Here is a 19582-nt window from a genome sequence, read left to right on the forward strand (position 1 = left end):
CAAACATGCACAGTATTTTTGGTAAAAAGCTAATTTAATTTACACATGTTTTTTAACACCAGTTTTTTTTTTTTTTCCATTAGTGATATCGGCTAACATACTCATATGTAAACGCAAGTCTCTCAATGTCTAGGTCATTTTTGAAAAGCAGTTGATTTTTCAAAATTTGTTTCACCTCTGTTTAACAAAAGCAAGCACTCTTGCTTTTGTTAAACAGAGGCAAGAGAGGTTCAACTGCAATAACCTGTCGGAGTTCAGTTGATGTAAACCGCCCAATAATGCAAGATTGCGCCATTTCGCAAACCTCATCAATGTATTGCCTTGTAGTGCTTTGGGATTTCCTATTCCTATTCAGAGTCACAACTGACTACAACTGTATTTATGTCGAGGACTGCATACTAAGTGCCTTGCCTCCATTATTTTATATACCGATAGATGGCAGCACCATCACCGGATTGAACAGTTAATGAGAATTTAGAACTAGTACAGGAGCTAATAGCTACCTGGTGCACCCCCAGAGGTATTGTTTCACTTGGAGGACATTGAGACCACGAGCATATTTAACGTCGCCCAGTCCCCATTACTGACGACGGTGATCTTCGACCATCGAGGTTCGAACTCAGGACCCTCCGGCCCCGAATCCGACACTTTACCGATCGGGCTACCACGGCCCCTTTGGGATTTTGAAAGTGTGCTGTGAGTTGGCTTCGTTGTTTTCATACTTCTTTGGTATACGTCGATTCTGAGGAAACGAAGGATGTTGAATTTGTTCATTTTTTGAAGGTTTTTCTTTTAAACACAATGCCCAAAAGTATTCAAAACTATCACGCCTCCCATTTAATATACAAATCAAACCCTCGTATATTTTTTCCAGATCAGCAACACTTAGATGAGCGCGTCGCATCGCTGCCCACCAGCAACTGACTTGACCCGTAAGTTCGCGCACTGGGACAAATTCTAAGTGTGCTAGCAGCACCGTAACACTATCATTATTCACACCACTCGTTTTCAGTTAACCTGCTTACTACCGCAATAATTATTTGTTTTAACTTGTTACTGAATGTATTTTACTAGAAAAGCTATCTTCAAAGAAAGAAAATAAAAGTTAAATTTATGAGTTTAGAAAGCATAATATAACTAATAATTTTCTTGATTTATTGGGGGGGGGGGGGCTCTGCGCCCTCAAAAATATTTTTGAGGGGGCTTGCCCCATGGAGTCGGCGCCACTGTACGCTATGTGTCTAAAAAATGTTTGAGGGTATACAGCGTATATGGAGAACCCCTATGGGAACACCACTGCTTTCAATATCAATTTGTGAGCAAAATTTTGAAAAGATTGTAAGGTATGATTTTTTCCCAGGACCCCAGATAAAACGACTTGCTGATCCCTAAATGAGTTCATAGATGAATGAATGATGCCCTTAAAGAGTCATCTTAATTCATAGGGTACAGCACTGTTCAGAATAAATTTAAGACCTATTTTATTTCTGATTGTAAAATAAAACTAAAAGCTACAAAGTTAAAAAAGTGTATCCATTTTCATTTAAAAAAATCAACTCTTCTATTTAGCATTTTTGTGTTTCACAGTAATGTTAAAAGAGCTCTTTTTTATATGCACCGTCCGATTTTTTAGTACAAAGCTAAGAGGAAAAGTATGACTCACAGAAACATTTTTCTTTTTTTCTACGATGGGGGGGGGGGGGGGGTGGCTTAAAAAAAACTTACACAGGTTTTACATGAACTGTCCTGTTTTTTGTCACAGTAAATCTTCAAATTGACATAGCTTAAATGTTTTTTATTCCTTAATCGAAGTATAAACATAAGCAATGTTGGAAAATGCAAATGATTGCACACATGTGAATGTACGTACATTGTTGCACGCATGGAGTTGAAAGGAAACTGCTTTCCAATGCATAAAAATGCAAGCCTATGGACGAAGAGACACACGACAAACGCTCCTTCTGTGCCGTCAACTCTTTGCAGCCATTTACCCACATTTTTTGCATTGAAAGGGATTCTTCGCAGCTCCGAAAGTTTTCTTTTCCGGCTAAATGGCTGCATGCTTTTCGACATCATTCTTTACATACATTATGCATTAAATTATAAGCTCATTTTTTGTCCTTTCAGGCATTGTCCAATAATAAACAGAGCATTGTCCAATAATAAACAGACTTCAGTTGCAAAAGCTGCAAGTACGAAATACAAAAATAGTATTTCAGTACCTCAGAACAAAACCGACACAAGTCGAAAATATGCGATTTTAAATTTTTTGGGGGAATTGTATGCAGAAGCATATTCCGGGGAAGATTTCGATCATTGGGAATCTGGCGATCTTTCTTCATCGGCGTCCATTTTTAGTTCCAGTGCCAGCGCGCGAGAGGTTACCAAAAAAAAAAAAAAAAGAAAATATTTACCCCAAAAATGTGACGAACGCACCAGATCCCCAATTATCGAAATATCCACCGATTACGCATCAAAGTATGTGAACTTCATTCTCAGTTTTTTAGCAGGGTTAAAAGAATGAACGAAAAATGTTTCTGCAGTAAAATTGTCCTCCCAGCTTCGAGGAAATTTCGAGAATGTCCACGAAAATTTTCGGCTTACTCCATTTCTTTCGTGCCAATATGGTACAATAAAAGAGATTTTATCAATGACTAGAATATTCCTTTTATTACGTGATTCATACACACAAAGCATTTCGCACATGATGTACAAAGCTATTTGAAAGGTGTCTCAGAATAATCATCTTGACAAGACAAACGGGTTCGTTTACGAAAACAGCAGATAAAGTTCAGTCAACTATCTCGGGCACATTCAAAAACAAAAGATTCATACAGTTCAAGTCCTGATCTTTATTTTCTTTTTCGCCGGGGACTAGAGCTCCGCGGCCCGGGCGAAGTGCCTCAGGTCGTCGTCCGCCAGGCACGCGAGGAGGACGTCGGTGCAGGCGGTGGGCAGGGGCCGGCAGAGGAGGGGGAAGCAGCGCAGGAAGCGGTCCTCCAGGGCCCGCCTCTCCCGGACCTCCCCCAGCCGGGCGAGGAGAAGGTCGCCGAAGTGCGGGAAGTCCCGCGCCAGGAGGTCCCGGTCCGAGAGCCGCCGGATCGCCTCGTCGGAGAGGCGCCGGGCCAGGCGGGAAGGGTGTCGTCGGGCGAGGTCGCGGAGGGAGAGGCCGCAACCCCCCACCACCCGGGCCTTCCTCATTTCGCTCGAGCAAATGAAGTGCAGCCGGATGCCGCGCTCCCAATTATCCTGCGGGAGCCCCATCCCCTCCCAATGTACCGCGACATCCCTCCAAACGTACGTCGCCAGGAGCACCCAGACCACACTTTCGTTATTATGCCACAGGGCATAGTACAGTGGACAGTGTCCATCTACATCTTTAAGGTTCAAACGCGCACCCCTCGACACCAAAGATTGAACTATCCGCGGGAGACCTTGTACAGCAGCATAGTGCAGGGGGGTGCGGCCATAACTGTCCGGCCCGTCGCATTCGGGGGTGGCCTCCAGCAGCACCCCCGCCGCGGCCTCGTTCTCGCAGAACATGACAAGATGGAGGGGCGTCCGCCCATCTCCGTTTTTCCCACTTACATCCGCTCCCCCCGCGAGCAGCATACGGATGACATTCACGCGCCCACACTCGGCAGCGCGATGCAGAGGGGTGCACCCCTCGTCATCCGTGACCTCCGTGACGCAGTCGGCGAACGCCAGCAGCTCTGCCGCGCCCTCCTCAAAAAGCGACAGAGCCACGTGGAGGGGCGTCCTTCCCCATCGATCCCTCGCCCTCGTGTCCATTCCTCCTTTGACCAGCGCCCTGATCTCCTTCGTGTCTCCGCTTGCTGCTGCACGATGCAACGCGGTCATCCCGTCCTCGTCCGTCTCCGACGCACCTCCGTCCTCCGGCCGGCGTCTCCTGGAAGAGAGAGAGAGAGAGATTCACGTTCCGTTCAAACTGAAAGCGGGAGGATTCTCCATCACTTTCCCACTCCTGTTCACGTGGAATCTTATCTGAATGATGTCTGGACTAGAAAACCTCCAAAGTGAAAGATAACTGTTAACTCAAAACATATTTAACTTGATGCAGGTACGTTACATTTCGGTTCAATTATTCCAGGCCCCACAATGTATGCCCGTAAAAATTTTTAGGTCCAGAGATTTTCTCTTTAGAATCTTGATCTGTAGGTGTTCTAATGTGAGAATATCTTGGGTAGACATGTTGAATCCTGCGCGAAATAACTTTACAGGCCATCAAAGATAGCGGCCATTTTGGTTCACTTGCTCATTACGTTTTTCGCAACGGGTGTACCTACAAATTTATTTTTAGTTTTGAACTGAAATTTTTGGGCCTTAGAAAGTCAATTAATGTAATAGTTATGTCATAAAAACCGCTCTGGCTTTTTCTACAATTTTTACGTGAGGTATCTCTAACGTTTTTTGTTTAACATTCTAGTTACTTAAAAGTGTACAAAAATTAATAACTCTTAATGAAACCAAACGATTTTACAGTGTAAAACCTTTTGTGTAAAACAATATTTTTCAAGGTCACCAGCGTAGCCAGCAATATCTTCTGTAGGGGTTTTTTTGGTCAAAAATACCTTCTAAAGGGGGGTTTTTTGATAAAAAAAAACCTTCTGAATGGGTTTTTCGATCAAAAATACCTTCTGAAGGGGATTCTTTGATTGAAAATACCTTCTGAAGGAGATTTTTTAATCAAAAATACCTTATGAGGGGGATTTTTTGATCAAAAATACCTCATGAAGGGGATTTTTTTGATCAAAACAGCCCTTTCATATGCATAAGCTACTGTATTGAAATTTGCATTCATGTTAAAACCAGTGGCTATAGGGATTCCCCCCCCCCTCGGTCCAAGCTGTTCAAGGTTTTTTATCGTCTGCTATCAAAGTAATTGTTTTCGAGTAAAAATGTTCCACAGTTCCAAAAACTTTTTGTTTCATGTTTTTCTGTGACAATAACTATTTTAGCAATGGCTGATATTTCTAAACTGAGTTCAGAAAGTTTTGGTAGGCAATTGAAGACATCTTGAAGACAGTTTTAACAAACGAATATGTAGTTTGTCAAAAGGAATCAAGAGAAAAATTATGTTCTTCGACCAAAAACGAGTTCGGGAAGCTGCTGAAATACGCAAAGACGCAATATTGAAAAACGCGGCAAGAAAATATAGTGTGTCATTGCAGCAACTAGTGCTATAAGAAATACACGAGGGGAAAAACGCTAAAAAAAATGGTAGAAAAAATGCACAGACAAGTTATTTTGAAAGTGAAAACAATATTTTAGAAAAATCAGAAAGTACTGAAGGAGGTCCAAATCAAGACGAAGTTTTTGACAGAGTAGCAGATCTTAACCAGCGATATGAATGTTTCTGCTGCGAATTCATATGCACATCCAAACTGTATAAGTTCTTATATTCGAAAGTATGAGCGAGAAACCAATACACAGTCTGCGCAACATCTATCTTCAAAATTTGAACTGTTTAAAAAGGCAAATGAAATATTAAAGCCTCTGTTAAATGCTGGGCATGGATTTATTCTTTCAGAAATAAAAGAGTTGATGCTTAATGCTCAATGTAGATGAAAATGCATTGTTTTTATAAATGAAACAAAACTATTTCTCGTAACAACGTATAATGAAAAGGATTCTTTTCTGTGCTTCCAAAAGAAAGAATGACCCTTTGTTGGTTTTTTTTAGTCATTTATTTCCAAAAGTACTTGCTGCTGCTTTTAGCTCACAAGAGGCAGTGAAGACTGCAGAAAATCATTGATAATCTTGAGAAAATCATTAGAAGGTGTTGATTTTAGACTACAAGAGAAGTTCTGCTAAGCGAGTAAAGACGGTTCAGGATGCTCTTGGCTCAATGGATGAGGAAAAAAGTCAAATAATGATTCAATCGCTACGCACAAATATTGAAAGCTTGAAAACAGAGATTGAGTTTTTGTTAAAGGATGTAATGACAAATCAGAACTGTGCAAGTGTTGGGAAGTGTTTCGTTCACTGGTATCACTTGTAAAACACTTGATTATTGCTGATTGCGAAGAAAATTACAAATTATACGTTCAAACTGTTGAATTACTGTTTCCGGTCTTTCGTGTATTTGATTGCATCATTTATCTACTATATGAAACATGGTACGTAGAGAGGATAAGGGCGCTAGAAAATGAGTGTCCCTACCTGTAAGAAAAATTCATTCAAGGTAAATTTGTTGTTAAAATTCAATGCTGTGAAGCCAGAGATGAAATTGGAACAAACGATTCAAAGGTCACAGAAAAGTATCGGAGAAATTGCAGAGCAGACGAGAAAAAGTATGTTGCCGAGTGGCATTTAGAGTATCATGAAATTTTAATGATATGCAATGTGTTTCGTGGTCTTACTAGTTCTCATTTAATGGATCACTGTGAGAGTGTCCCGCATCCTTATTTTTATAGGCACTCGTAGCCAGTATTTTGATGAAAATGGCAAAAGACTTGTTGATTTTATCCATCAACATGTAAATCCCTATGATATTTCTGAAACAGAGCAAATTTACAGCTTTCTCACTAAACGACTTGTGAATGGTAGTGTCAAGATTCGCCTTCTCAGCATCATGAATCAATGATCAGAACAGTACCGCCAGTTTAGACTGGATTAGTGATGTGGATCGGGTAAATACCCAGCGGGTAGGTAAATATTTTTTGGGTATTTACCCATTTACAAAAAAATGCAAAAAGTGAATGAGAAATATTTTTTTTAAATCTAAATATGAAATAATTGGTAAAACTGATACATACCTATGTATTACAGTTTATAATATTTTTTATTGAAAGACTTAATGAAATTATGAAAGAAATATATCGTGAAACATAGAATCTTTCTTTTCAATGCCATAATTGGAGAAGATGTTTGTTTTTTTTTTTTTTTTGTAATCAGTTAAGTTTTTTATTTTTTGAAGAATGGCTTTTTAGATCTGAAATTTGGCTATCAACATTGATTAGGCATATCCAACGCATTTAATGTGAATATCATATTAGATTCCTGAGTTGTTTTACACAATAATTCTTAAAATATGTGATCAAAATTTAAATTTTAGGGTATAATTTATTGTTTTGTATATGGTTGGTTATACAGGGAGTTCTGTTTTAATCTGCAAGACCTTTATTTTTGCAACCGTTAGTCCTAGATGCATATTTCAAATTGCAAAATATTTAAAAAACAGATGCGGAGTAAAGATATTGAAAGTTTGAAGCAAAAATAAAAATGAGTAAAAAACTACAAAATTTAACTTTTTATACGGCCCTAGGTCCCCTAACTTATAATTAGAGAAATGATCTGCATTTAAAACTTACTGACACAAAAAAACTTGACATTTGTGCAATAAAAACACAGGGAGATATTTCATTTGAAAGTTTTAAGGGACCATGCAGAAGATGAGATTAGAACTTATTACCCTTTCAGAAGACTGACAGGTTCGCAAAGTAAAAAACAAAAGGTATTTACATTTTTCCATTTCTATTCAAAAATTCATGCAAATGTTATGCCATGATGCGCAAAACACGCTGCAAAACCTTGAACAATTTGAAAAACCACACTCTGCACACATATAATTTTATATAAACACTCATTAACTGCTATATTTCCCCTCAAAAATGTTACTGATGACGAGTGTAAAGTGGTGTAATTCACAAAACACTGCGTTTCATATTTCAGTGAATATTAGTCGTTCTAATGTCAAACTTTTTTTGTTGGAATTGTTTCTCAATGGAGATTATTTCCTTAAATATAAGTCAGAGGACCTGGGGCCCATGTAAAAAGTAGAAATTTGTATTTTTTTACTCATTTTTATTTTCACTTCAAATTTTCACTATCTTAAGTCTGCATCTGATTTTGAACATTTTTGCAATTGGAAGTATGCATTAGGACTAACGGTTGCGAAAATAGAGGTCTTGAAGGTTAAAACAAAACACCCTGTATATATACATAGTGGAATACAGGTTCTAGGAAAAAACGTCCCCGGAAATAACGTCCCCGGAAGAAAAGTCCCTGGAAGTAACGTCCCCTAGAAAAAACGTCCCCCATGAAAAAACGTCCCGTATAAACAAAATTGAGATGCTAAGTTTTTTTAATCATTTTATGCAATTTATTAAAACTTTAGCAGCATTTTGGTTGAATACATTGAATAAAGAAAGGGTTTTAGTGGCGCCATCTATTAAGTATCTAGTTAACAAGAGACATACATCATTGCCTTTATGAATTGCTCCAACTCCCTACAATAGTACGGCTCTAGTTAACCAGCTAGCTAATAGATGGCGTCACTAAAATATTTTTAATTTCATGTGTAGTTTTCTTGGCGCTTTAAAAACTGAATTTAGAATTTTTTACGGGAGATTTTTTCTCTGTTTTCTCCTATCGCCAGTATCTCTCGCACATTGACGCTATTTAATTACTATAAAACAGGGTGTTCAAACAAATGCTGAACAAAATGCAATTTGTCAGTGGAAGTGGTAAAACACTTTGCATCTCAATTTTGTTTATACGGGACGCATTTTCAACAGGGACGTTTTTTCCTAAGGGACGATTTTTCCTAGGGGACGTTTTTTCCGGGGATGTTTCATCCGGGGACGTTTTACTGGGGACGTTTTTTCCCGTCACCTGGAATACATACAGAAAAGTATTTTGGTTAAATATAAATTTTTGAAATAAATACCCAGATAAATACCCATTTTGGGTATTTACCCGGGTATATACCCTGGGTATTTACCCCTAAAAATAAATACCCAGGTATTTTACATCACTAGACTGGATACATTTTGTTTCAAAAATTGTCTGATTTACTTTCCAAAGTCAACCTACCATGCTTTGAGGCACACAGTTCTTCATAAAATATCACTTCTAAGCTAATGGGGAAGAATCAACTTTAACAAGGGTACAGAGACATGGAAATAGCGAAAGAAAGGGGAGAATGCATTAAAAATATTTTAGCTCATGACTTGTTTCCAACGAACACATTATGTGATGGTCAGGGGCGTGCACAGAAAATTTGGGGCCCGTCACAAATATTTCGGCCGCCCTTCCATATTGTTTAAGCACATATTTCATCCCTAGTTTTAAAAATAATAGGCCCTCTTCAGGCTCAGGCCCGGGCAAACAGGTTTCTCTTATCCCCCCCCCCCGGTGCACGCCCCTGGCGGTGGTGATTCACCTACCAAGCTAGATTGCAGAAATATCCGTTCCCAGAACATTTTTTATTTAGCAAAGTATCCCCAATAAAAACTGCCCTCGTTATATATTTCATGTCACAAGTCCACCAAATAAAGAAAACTTTTGGCGAAGTTATCAGCAATGTTCTGCACGGATTCATTCCTGTATGCTCTTTTCATGACCTTCATCCTGTGTTCAATAGCAGGGGTAGGAGTTCAAATTTAAAAATTCCAGGACATAATTTTAATAAAATTCCAGGACAATTCCAGGACATCATTCATGACTTTACAGATTACTTTCGGAGCAAGTGGAACCTACAATATATAACTATTATGGCACAGAAGAATAAATGGTTAATTCAATCTGTTTATTTACTTAATTATTTATCCAGGAAACACTGGCAGTACTGCTTAGTCCCAGCAATAAGTATATCTACTAATTTTCATCACTATAAAATGAAAACTATGATCTCCAGCTAGCAGATGAGGCCATAAGATGGATTTAGAAGGAAAATAAACCAGGGGTTCGCAAATTCTTCCGATTTCTGGTACCCCTATATGAGGAATTAGAGGGTACTATGAGGAATTAGAATTTCCTCCTAGCACCCTACTCTATGTGTTACATGCAGATTTAGTGATACCATGGACACTTCGTCTTCTCCTAGGGAATCCCAGGGTGCCGCAGCAAAGATTGGGAACCCTTGACATAAACAATGAAATAATACTAGCAACTGCAGCTGCTAGACCCATGAAAATTCAGTATTTTTAACAGTTCTCAAAAAAAGAAGAAAAAAGTTATCAGCTAAAGTAATATCAACTTGCATGTAAATTTCAAAAAATACTCAGTTCATGAGATGTCAAACTATTTTCTAAATAATTATGATAGCAACACATTTTAGTTTAGATGTTTGTTGAAACATTGTTACATATATACATTATACACTCATGAACATATTATATATTAATACATTTTTAATGAGAAGCAATTCTCTTGATTTTTTAAATTCATTAACAACTTTACAAAGATCTTGATGAAATAAGGACCAACAAAATGAACAATCTAGCAACTTACCTCTTAAAAACATCACTGAGCTTTACTGTGAATTGAAAAAGTAGGATACACGAGCAGAATATTCCAAATGTTATGTATTTATATGTTCTCCAAAGATTAATAAATTTCCATAAGTTATTCAAATGTTATTAACAGGCTTTTTGTAACCCAAAGATGAGGAATAAACATGAATTACAAAGGAAGGAAAATTTAAGCTTGCCTTTGCCGGAACAATATTAGTAAATGAAAATTTCACGGAAATCCCCAATTGTACTAAAACAATATTTAAAAAAAAAAAAATATTTTTAAAAACAATTCAAATTGAAATTTCCAACAAAATAAATTTTTGAAATTGAATTAACATTTAAAAAAAAATTATGACCAAAATTTTAGAAAAAAAATTAGGAACCTAGTGATATTTGCCAACTAAAAAACTATAATTGCAATGGGCTTTAAGGAGTCACATAACCTCAAAAATGACCTTTTGACCCAAAAAAATTTTAATGGATTTTAAAATTGCTTTGAACACACGGAAAAAATATCAATCTAGCTCAATTATTTAAAAAGTTATGCATGATTTTAGTTCATTCCCGCTATGTGTTTTAATGGAAAAGCAAAACTTTGAAGTGTTTTTTCTGAATGATCCTTTTTTGTGCTTCCATGTTAGCAAAATCACTAAGGATTTTTTTCTATTAAGAAAGTAATTTTTAAATAATATTTTTTTGCACTCAGGATAATATGTTTAACAAAACTGTGCATTGAATAAGCATTTTATAAATTACTAAAATTTTTAGAGCATGTTGAACCTTTATAAAACATAAGATAAGAAATTAAGATTGTTTACATAATAGATCACAGAAAATGTTCAAACCAATATATAAGCAAATGAATGCAGAGATATTTAGACATAATTATTGTGATCATTAAGCGAAAAACATTTTTGAAATAAATGCTAAAACCAAAAAGCCTTAGGGTTTTTAAAAAATTAAAGTTTTCGTATTTTCGGAAAAAGTGGGCAGCTTTTTTAATCTTAGAAAATAAATTATTGATTGTTAAATAAGTGTACATGCAACAGTTTAAAAAAAATACTTAAAACTAAAAAAATTGTTGTGAGGGTAATGTGACCCCTTAAGCCACCAAAAAATAGACAATGAACATACATTAAAAAGGAAATTTGAGAGGGGAAAATCAGGTTTTCAAATTTTTTTAATATTATCCTGGCAAACTGATATGGCCTCCCTGGTCACATTTAACTGGTGAGTTATCTTATGAAGTTCGTCATTGCCAGTTGATAATAACATCGGAGCTACTTTAATGTCTGCCATATTGTTCATTTTAATGCCGTTGTTCAGACGATTCTATCAGAATTTTCTGTGCTGCGGCCTGACTGTCCAGCAAATCTTTTTCTTTTCCAGAAAGTTCTTTAAGCTTGTCTTCTAATTTAATTTTTTTCTTCTTCTTGGCATCGTTCTCAGCAATGGCTGCCTCTTCAAGTTTTCGTTTCAGGTCATTCTGCTTTATTTTCTCCTTCTCTTGCTCGAGATAGGAGGCGTACTCTGCATGGGATTTTTTAACAGAAGACAACATCTCCTTCGTTATTGCAACAGCTGCTACGGAATTGTTATACGAACGAATTGCATCCTTACATATTCTCAGAGACCTAATGCACTTTTCTGAGAGTGATGCTCGGTCTTTTGTGACAATAGAATTGTTAGCAGAGAAACCCCTCTCAGGTCCAGCATTTCCATGTGCCAAAGTAAGGCACGACTTTACTAATATATACAAATTTTTAAATTTATAAGTACCAGTGGCATCCTTAATTTCAGAAATACCAGCCCAATACTTAAATATCATTACTTTTTTTAAACTCCTCCTGATATTTAGTCAAATCCTGACACATATAATTGATCCACTCCGAGCCAATTTTGTCACACATTGCATCCGTTTTTATCACTTTTGACATGTGCTTGCACAGACGGTCAATTGATTTTTTTGAATTTTCTTCCATTTGACATAATGGATGCAGACATTGTACATCTCTTAGCAAAGGGTTTGCTAAAGGTAAATTTTTCAATAAATACTTCGCACTTGCTATGTAACATGATCTTATAGCTTGTAATAAGGCTTTGGAATTTTCTAAGTTACCCTGTAATGCTCTTTTTGTGGCAGAGCCTACATCCATTTCTTGCAACTCACTCCACGATTTTCCGGAACTGACACTAACGTTTACAAGTGAAAGTCCTTCTTTCATGATCTTGTGTTTTCTTTTTGCAAAACTTCAAGTTTGCAAAATTTAGACATAACAGTCTGAGCAAGTTCATTTAATTTGCTGTGCATTATATGAATGACTGGCTCTTCTGCCTGGAAAAGTTTTAGGAAAGGCATAAAAATTCCCGCAAAGTAAGAAATGAACTCGAGATATGCAAGTGTATCTGGGTTCTTCAAAAGGGTTACAATGCGAGTATACCTCTCAGTAGGCTTGAATGAACTCTGCTTTGGGAGGAATTTTAAGAAATATTCAGTCAGAGCTGAATATTGCTCAATAATACGGTCACATATTGGACCAAGAGTGAGCCACCTGCTCTGCTAGTTATGTGGCGAAGAAAAAAATGATTTGCTGCACACTCATTCAAGCTGTCCACTTGTACATGGTGAAAATCTTCTCGCCGGGCAGCTGAAAGTTTAAACCATGTGTAGACATCCATTGCAAAGTTGTCAATATTGAAATTTAGTTCTTCGAGACCATGTTTCAAAGCATTATGCATTGTATGCAAAACACATGAGCCCAAATCAATGATGCTAGAAATTTGTTTGCAATTTAACGATGCATTTAACATCTTCAACGCACACAAGTTCACAGCAGGTCCATCCATGGAACATTGCAAAAGTTTTTCTGCATCAAGACCATTGCTTGAAATAAAGTCCAATATTACTCTCACAATCACTTTGGCATCAGCATGGCCAAGAAACTCGGAATGGCAATATGACACAATCACCTTTTTTTTAGTTTCAGACCAATAGCCTATGTGTAAGTCAAATTGTTTTTTTATTTGACTTGTGGTTGTTTCATCAAAATGCAAAACATAAAACGATGAGCCTATGTCTCGAAAAAGGTGAGATTTAAAAAATGGTGCTAAACCAAAATTAACAACATATCTCACCTTTTTTTCAGACAATTTTATGCCTTTTGCAACAGCAGAATCTTCAAAAATAGATGAAAAAAGTCCTGCAAGATCCCCAAGCGAAGAAAAAGAAAAATTATTTTTAATCGCTTCCAGAATTAAAAGTACTTCAGCTCTGAGAATCTTGTCAGCCTCTGAAGTTGGTATAAATTTTGATCCACTCTTTGATACTAAAGCTACTTTTGCAACTTTGCCTGAGCTGCTTCCAGGCTGACTACTAAACGTAAAAAAGGATTGGTTTGCTGTGCTTTTCACTTTAATTTTATGCTTTTCACCATCAGCATGCGATAGAACTGCAGCAAATCCCATATTAGCGATGCTGAAATCCTTCAGGCAAACGAAGCAATGGGCAGAAAGTTCACTTTTTTTTGATGCAGAACACCATGTTTTTATTAGTACATCACTTCTGTCCTTGCAATCCAACCAAGAAGAAGGCATTTTTTCAGTCACTAATCCAATGCTCCGTATGTATTGGCAGGTTAAATTAGGGAGCACAAACTAAAATCTCCACGTGCATCGAGCACTTCTCTCAAGAACATCCACGTGCAACGCGGACAGCACTCAGAAGCTGCGATGGCGATAATCTACACGAACACGATGCACAACAACGGTTCACTTCATTCTGCGCCACCGCGCACCTACACTCGCAGAGCAGATAGAAAATTCAGGGAACGTCTTGAACCGCTTCATTCCCTCCCTCCGTAGAACTTTCTTTTCTACCAGTATTTTTACAGCGGCGAAGGTGCTCCAATCCTCGAGAGGCGCACAATCGCTTCGCACACAGCGCATGCGCTGAACCTAGATGGCCCACGCGATCAGCCGAGGAGACGGTCGACGGCAAATGAATACAGCCCGGCGATGGGATTGCAGTTTTCACGCTTTTTTTTTCAACGGGGAAAACTTTATTTTTTATTCATTCAAACAAAAAGAAGGGCTTGAAATTCCAGGACATTTTTAAACATTCAAGGACATTCCAGGACATGAAAAAAAAAATCAGGAATTCCAGGACAACTCCGAGCCCTGCGATAGTTATTTGCAGCATGTTGCGAAATAATTCGAAAAGATGAGAAGAGAATCAACTAAGGGCAGAACAAACATTGCTGTAATTGACAGAAAAACACTAGTACCTATGCAGGTAGAAAATTTCTGGTATTCAGTATCAAATAAGGAAAATTTACAGTAACTAGCACGCAAGGAAATAGAAGAAATGTCAAAAATGCTACATTTTCAGCTATTGCTAGTGGTTTAACAGTTAATAAAGAAGCAATCTGCAATATTTTTCATAGCAGATTTGAGACACACCATTGAAGAGCTAAATTAGAATAACTCAAGAGAAGATGCAGATCTACAAATTTTTCCACACATAGACTGGGCTGATAAAAATTGCTCCAAAAGAGTGGCTGCGGCATCAAACGATACAGACGTCCGTCGTAGTGCATTAACATGCAATGCAAAAACAGATCGTAACCTTTTTTAAAAGTAACTAATCTTGTATTTTTCGTTTATTGTGTTGTTGAAGAAACATGTATGTGATAAACAGGAGTTTAAAATGAGCATTTTGGATTATTTATTAATTTTTGTACCCTTTTTAGTAACCAGAATATTCAACAACAAATGTCGGAGATATCTCCACGTAAAATTGAAGAAACAGCTAGACCGGATTTTATGACATAATTAATACATTAATTGACTTCCTTAACTCCAAAAACTGCAGTTCAAAACTAAAAATAAATTTGTAGGTACGCCCGTTGCGAAAAACGTAATGAGCAAGTGAACCAAAATGGCCGCTATCTTTGATGGCCTGTAAAATTATTTCGCGCAGGATATACCCAAGATATTCTCACATTAGAACACCTACAGATCAAGATTCTAAAGAGAAAATCTCTGGACCTAAAAATTTTTACGGGACTACATTATGGGGCCAGGATTAAATGTCCTAAATTCTTATTTGATCATGAATTTCACTGGATTGAAGGTTGAGCGACAGCACACGATTTCAACCAAACTACATTTATCAAGAGCATATTGAAAACATCGTTACGGTTCACACGTGCTCGAGTGGAAAAGTGAAGTCCCTGACCGCCACTACACCGGCAGCTTTACACATTGGACAACACTCTGTGGCCACGCCAAGAGCAAAGGTAGTAAAAAATGGAACAAGGTTCATTTGCATAAACATCAATGATTTAACAAAGTTGGTCATTAAACATGAACACAAAACATGGAGAATATTCTATTTAAATTATCTACTTTCAGTTTTGACAACAACAATGATTTATAAGTTGAAACTAGGGTTGTTTATACGCAGAAATATTTTTCGTTTAAAGTTTGTGCCCTACGATACGATCTGGGGATCTCTTTTAGTGTTTCACAGAATGTGCAGAGCTACTCGTATACACCCTACATGAAGGTAGAAAGGGTATAAAAATCAATTTTTAAACGCATTTAATTTGTTTCGGAGGAAATGATTTGTGAAAAAGCTCGATTCATTATTCTGAAACAGCATTTCCTTAAAATGAATAAAGAAGCAATGTTACTAAAAAGAACTGCAGAGCCGGATATCCGAATCCGGCAAAGTGCAGGATGTCCGGAATCCGGTATTATCGCTATCCAGTGCATCCCTGGCATCCATGCTGAGAAAACTGCATCGATGAACTGTTTTCCAAATATTTTAAGAACACTTCAATGTATTAGATCTTCACCTCTTTCAACCCGTACCCCCTTCAGGTCTGCATTCGTCCTTCACGGCTTATGAGAGCTAAAAGGGGGGAGAACGTTACTGGGGCTGGACAATACGTCACGTGTACCAGTGGCAGTGGCGTGACTACGTACCGCAAGGCCCCGCAGTGCGGGGGCCCCGGAATCGCAAGGGGCCCAAAAATTTTTGAGCTTTGCTTTCATTCGATTTTATTAAATTTTTCCGTGAATCAAACTTGGTTTGAAAAGCTTAAACATAAGAGCGTTAAAAAAGAATTCATTAATTTTATGAAACTGAGGGACACAGTGGGGCCCCCTAGAACCCCAGAACCTATTGGTCTAGGGCCCCCCGAGTAAGGTATTAGAGGTCGTTGGCCAAACACTTTCTGGGGGCCCTCTTATAGCCATACGTTGCAATGTTTGCCACTTGCTAAAACACTTTTCGCCATTTGGGGGCCTCCCGAATGGCCGGGGTTCTAGGTCATGGCCTGGCTGACCTATTCAGTAAAGAGGGACCCTGACATTAGGTGGGAAAATCGAATCAACTCTTGACCTCCCAAATTAAAGAAAAGAAATGGAATAGCTACTTTGTTTTACGATTGAACGGTTTTTGCAGGCAATTGTTAATATATTACCAACAAAATTTTCTCTTTTTTTTTCGTCAAAACAAATAAAAGATAGGGACATTGCCAAGAAAGTGGGAAGGAAGAGATCCTCTAAATAACTTCCTTTAATTCACCAAAAACAGCCAATTGTGCTTTTAAACTTCAATTTCGGAAACATTCCTGAAGAGAATCCGGAAAACCTCTTTCTTCCTAATACAGTAGTACCTCCTTTAAGGGACACTCTGTCTAAGGGACAGCCATGGAGAAAATTTGCAGTAATTTATGTAAAAATGCATAAGAAATAAATGCATATGAATTGAACTTATTGGAATAAAGGTTCTTTTTTTTTTTTTTTTTTTGTCTAAAAAATAACTGGTAAAAGTTTGCCTTGACATTAACATGCTAAGTAGCAAATATGTGTTTTAAAATTCTTGACGAGATTTACATGCATGCTTTTCTTTCTGAGTAATTTATTCATTTGGGTTCAGCTCCGATGGATAGTGCACGGCCCATGACAAACTTTTGATAGAAAATTGAAATGTATTCACACTGTTATTTACATTGAATTGTAAATTATGTGACATGAAGCAAGTCCATGAAACAAATTATACTTCGAAATTATTTCTATAAATTACTAACTAAACTTTGTGGATTAATACTTATAATTCTACTAAATTTCTTATTAAATTTCAATTTTTAAAATATTTATTTCACTTTGAATTAATTCTGAATTTTATTTAGCATGCATAAAATATTTTCAGTGTTAAATCGTTTTTAGTTTTAACAATGTTAATAGTTTTTGGTTATGGTATTAAACTAAGTGCACAGTGTGCATCAATTCATGTACCTCCGAACAAGGGACACCTCTATTTAAGGGACAAAAAGTCCAGTCCCCTTAGTGTCCCTTACTGAGAGGTTCTACTGTATGTTCAAAAATTGCTTAAAATTACTTTTTTGAAACTCCCATTTTGAAAAATTCCGGGGCAAAGTTCCGAAACCTTCCCAAAAATTTGTGATTTTTAAGCTTTGATTTTCAAAAAAACTGTAGCAGTCCCGGAACCTCATCTTTTATCGTCAGCTCATCAAAGGTGAGCTACAATTGCGTATCAGGAGTATAAATTCGGAAAATTTCCAGGGAAGAGCCTCCGAACCCTCAATCCTTTTTGAATTACCAAAGATGATCTAAAATTGCGTTTCGGGAACTTCAATATCAAAACAGTTTCCCGGAAGTCTCATCTTTGAACAACTTCCCCTTCCATCTTACATAACATCCTATAAACGCATTTGTGGACCACTTTGGTTGAAGTTAGGGGAAGGGATGAGGGGGTTTGGAACTTTTCCTCAGAAATCGAAGTTGCAAAAAGGCAATTTAAGAATGGCTTACAATCGCATTTATAAAACTTCAATTTTGCAAAATTTAGAAAGAAGGCCAACAAAATCGAAAAATTGTGCTTCAAATATACAGTAATACGATTTTTAGTAGGGGGCCTTAAAATCAGATTTGCTGGGGATCAGAAAATTTGAAGGTACACAACTAACCAGTGGCGTGGCTAACCGATGTTTTTTTTAAATTGCGGCGGGGGGATTCGGCGGGCATTTAATTTTTCACTTCATATACATACTAGCTGTACCTTCACGGCGATACCCGTGCAAAGAATTTAAAGCTTAAACTAATGCTCCATAACGTTAAACTATGTCAACAGTTGCTCCGAAGCATAAATTAATCCCCCAACTCTATTATTTAACCTCACTAGAAAGTCGCCCATCATGGTATGAGGGGTGGTAATTTGCTTCCATGTACATTTGAAAGCAGCAATTGCCTGTTTGGGGATATTTTGGTACTTTTAAGTTTTAACCCAAACTCCAGTGGATTAACCCTTAACTCTGGCAGATAGCAGATAATGAGGATAGACAATGATGCAGTGGCTAATAAACAACAATTTTTTATTTTATTTTACAAAATGATGTTTCCATGTTTCACTTTTAAAAACGTAGCACTTCAGCGACTATTCGTTTTGAACAAGGAACATATTAAAAGCCTGAATATTCACCGTGGGGTGCAAAAATGTCAGTTTATGATTTGACTTATAAGAAAACCCTTAAATATTCAAATGGAAAGCAAAAATGAAATTGACACAAGAATGGCATCGACAGGGAGTGGAGATGAAGCACTAAATAACAAGTTGGATTGAGGAAAGCCTTCGAAATTTCTAAACCATCTGATGATTAAACTAATTAATCCATTAGAATGGGGCATATTAATTGACAAAAAATTCAATTTTTCTATTTCCCCCCAAATTTCCCCAGAATTTTTTTTTTTTTTTTTTGCTTTACCCACCAGTTTAAAATTACCAATTTTTACATCTCCAAATGTGACACAATAGGGAAGACTTCCCTTCCCGTTCTGAATGAACGACAGCACAATGTCACTTCATCCACGGACAACTTACTTGGGAGGTTGTCCTTCGCCATCTTGGGATTGACGCTCGGACGTCGATGGCAGCTCCCCATCTGCTCCTCGGCCACTCTCCTGGAACAGAGAGAACACAGGGTTCTTAGGATGGACAGCAAATCAGGCAACGCATCTACCAGTGTATATTTTACCTTACGTGGACCATTTCGAGCTTTGAGATCAATAATCCTAAATTTTATGAATTCACCCCTTATAGTTACAACGCTATTAAGATCTGAAAAGTGTCCTTTTTACGCTGACCTACTGTGACTCCCATGGCACAATTTTGAAATGTTTCCTCAAATAAATCGAAACGAAACTGTTTTGTCAAGCGCTGCAAACACAAGGTTGCTAATGTTTAAACTTAAATGTGTAATTTTTAAACAGAACGGGACTTGTAGCAATACTTA

At 37.4% G+C, this 19582-nt stretch overlaps 1 protein-coding gene across 1 annotated transcript in view; it reads right to left on the reverse strand.

Annotated features, from left to right (window-relative positions):
• Window positions 1-2642: 2642 nt before the first annotated feature.
• LOC129232385 (serine/threonine-protein phosphatase 6 regulatory ankyrin repeat subunit B-like) overlaps window positions 2643-19582 on the reverse strand; it is a 47199-nt gene continuing 30259 nt past the window's right edge. Inside the window, exons 6-7 of the mRNA XM_054866534.1 lie at window positions 19171-19250; window positions 2643-3910 (exon numbers count right to left, since the gene is read on the reverse strand). Coding sequence (XP_054722509.1) covers window positions 2875-3910; window positions 19171-19250 — 1116 coding nt within the window. The 3' untranslated portion in view covers window positions 2643-2874. The remainder of the gene's footprint in view (window positions 3911-19170; window positions 19251-19582) is intronic.

This window comes from Uloborus diversus, unplaced genomic scaffold (assembly GCF_026930045.1).
Source record: "Uloborus diversus isolate 005 unplaced genomic scaffold, Udiv.v.3.1 scaffold_12, whole genome shotgun sequence".
NCBI lineage: Eukaryota > Metazoa > Arthropoda > Arachnida > Araneae > Uloboridae > Uloborus > Uloborus diversus.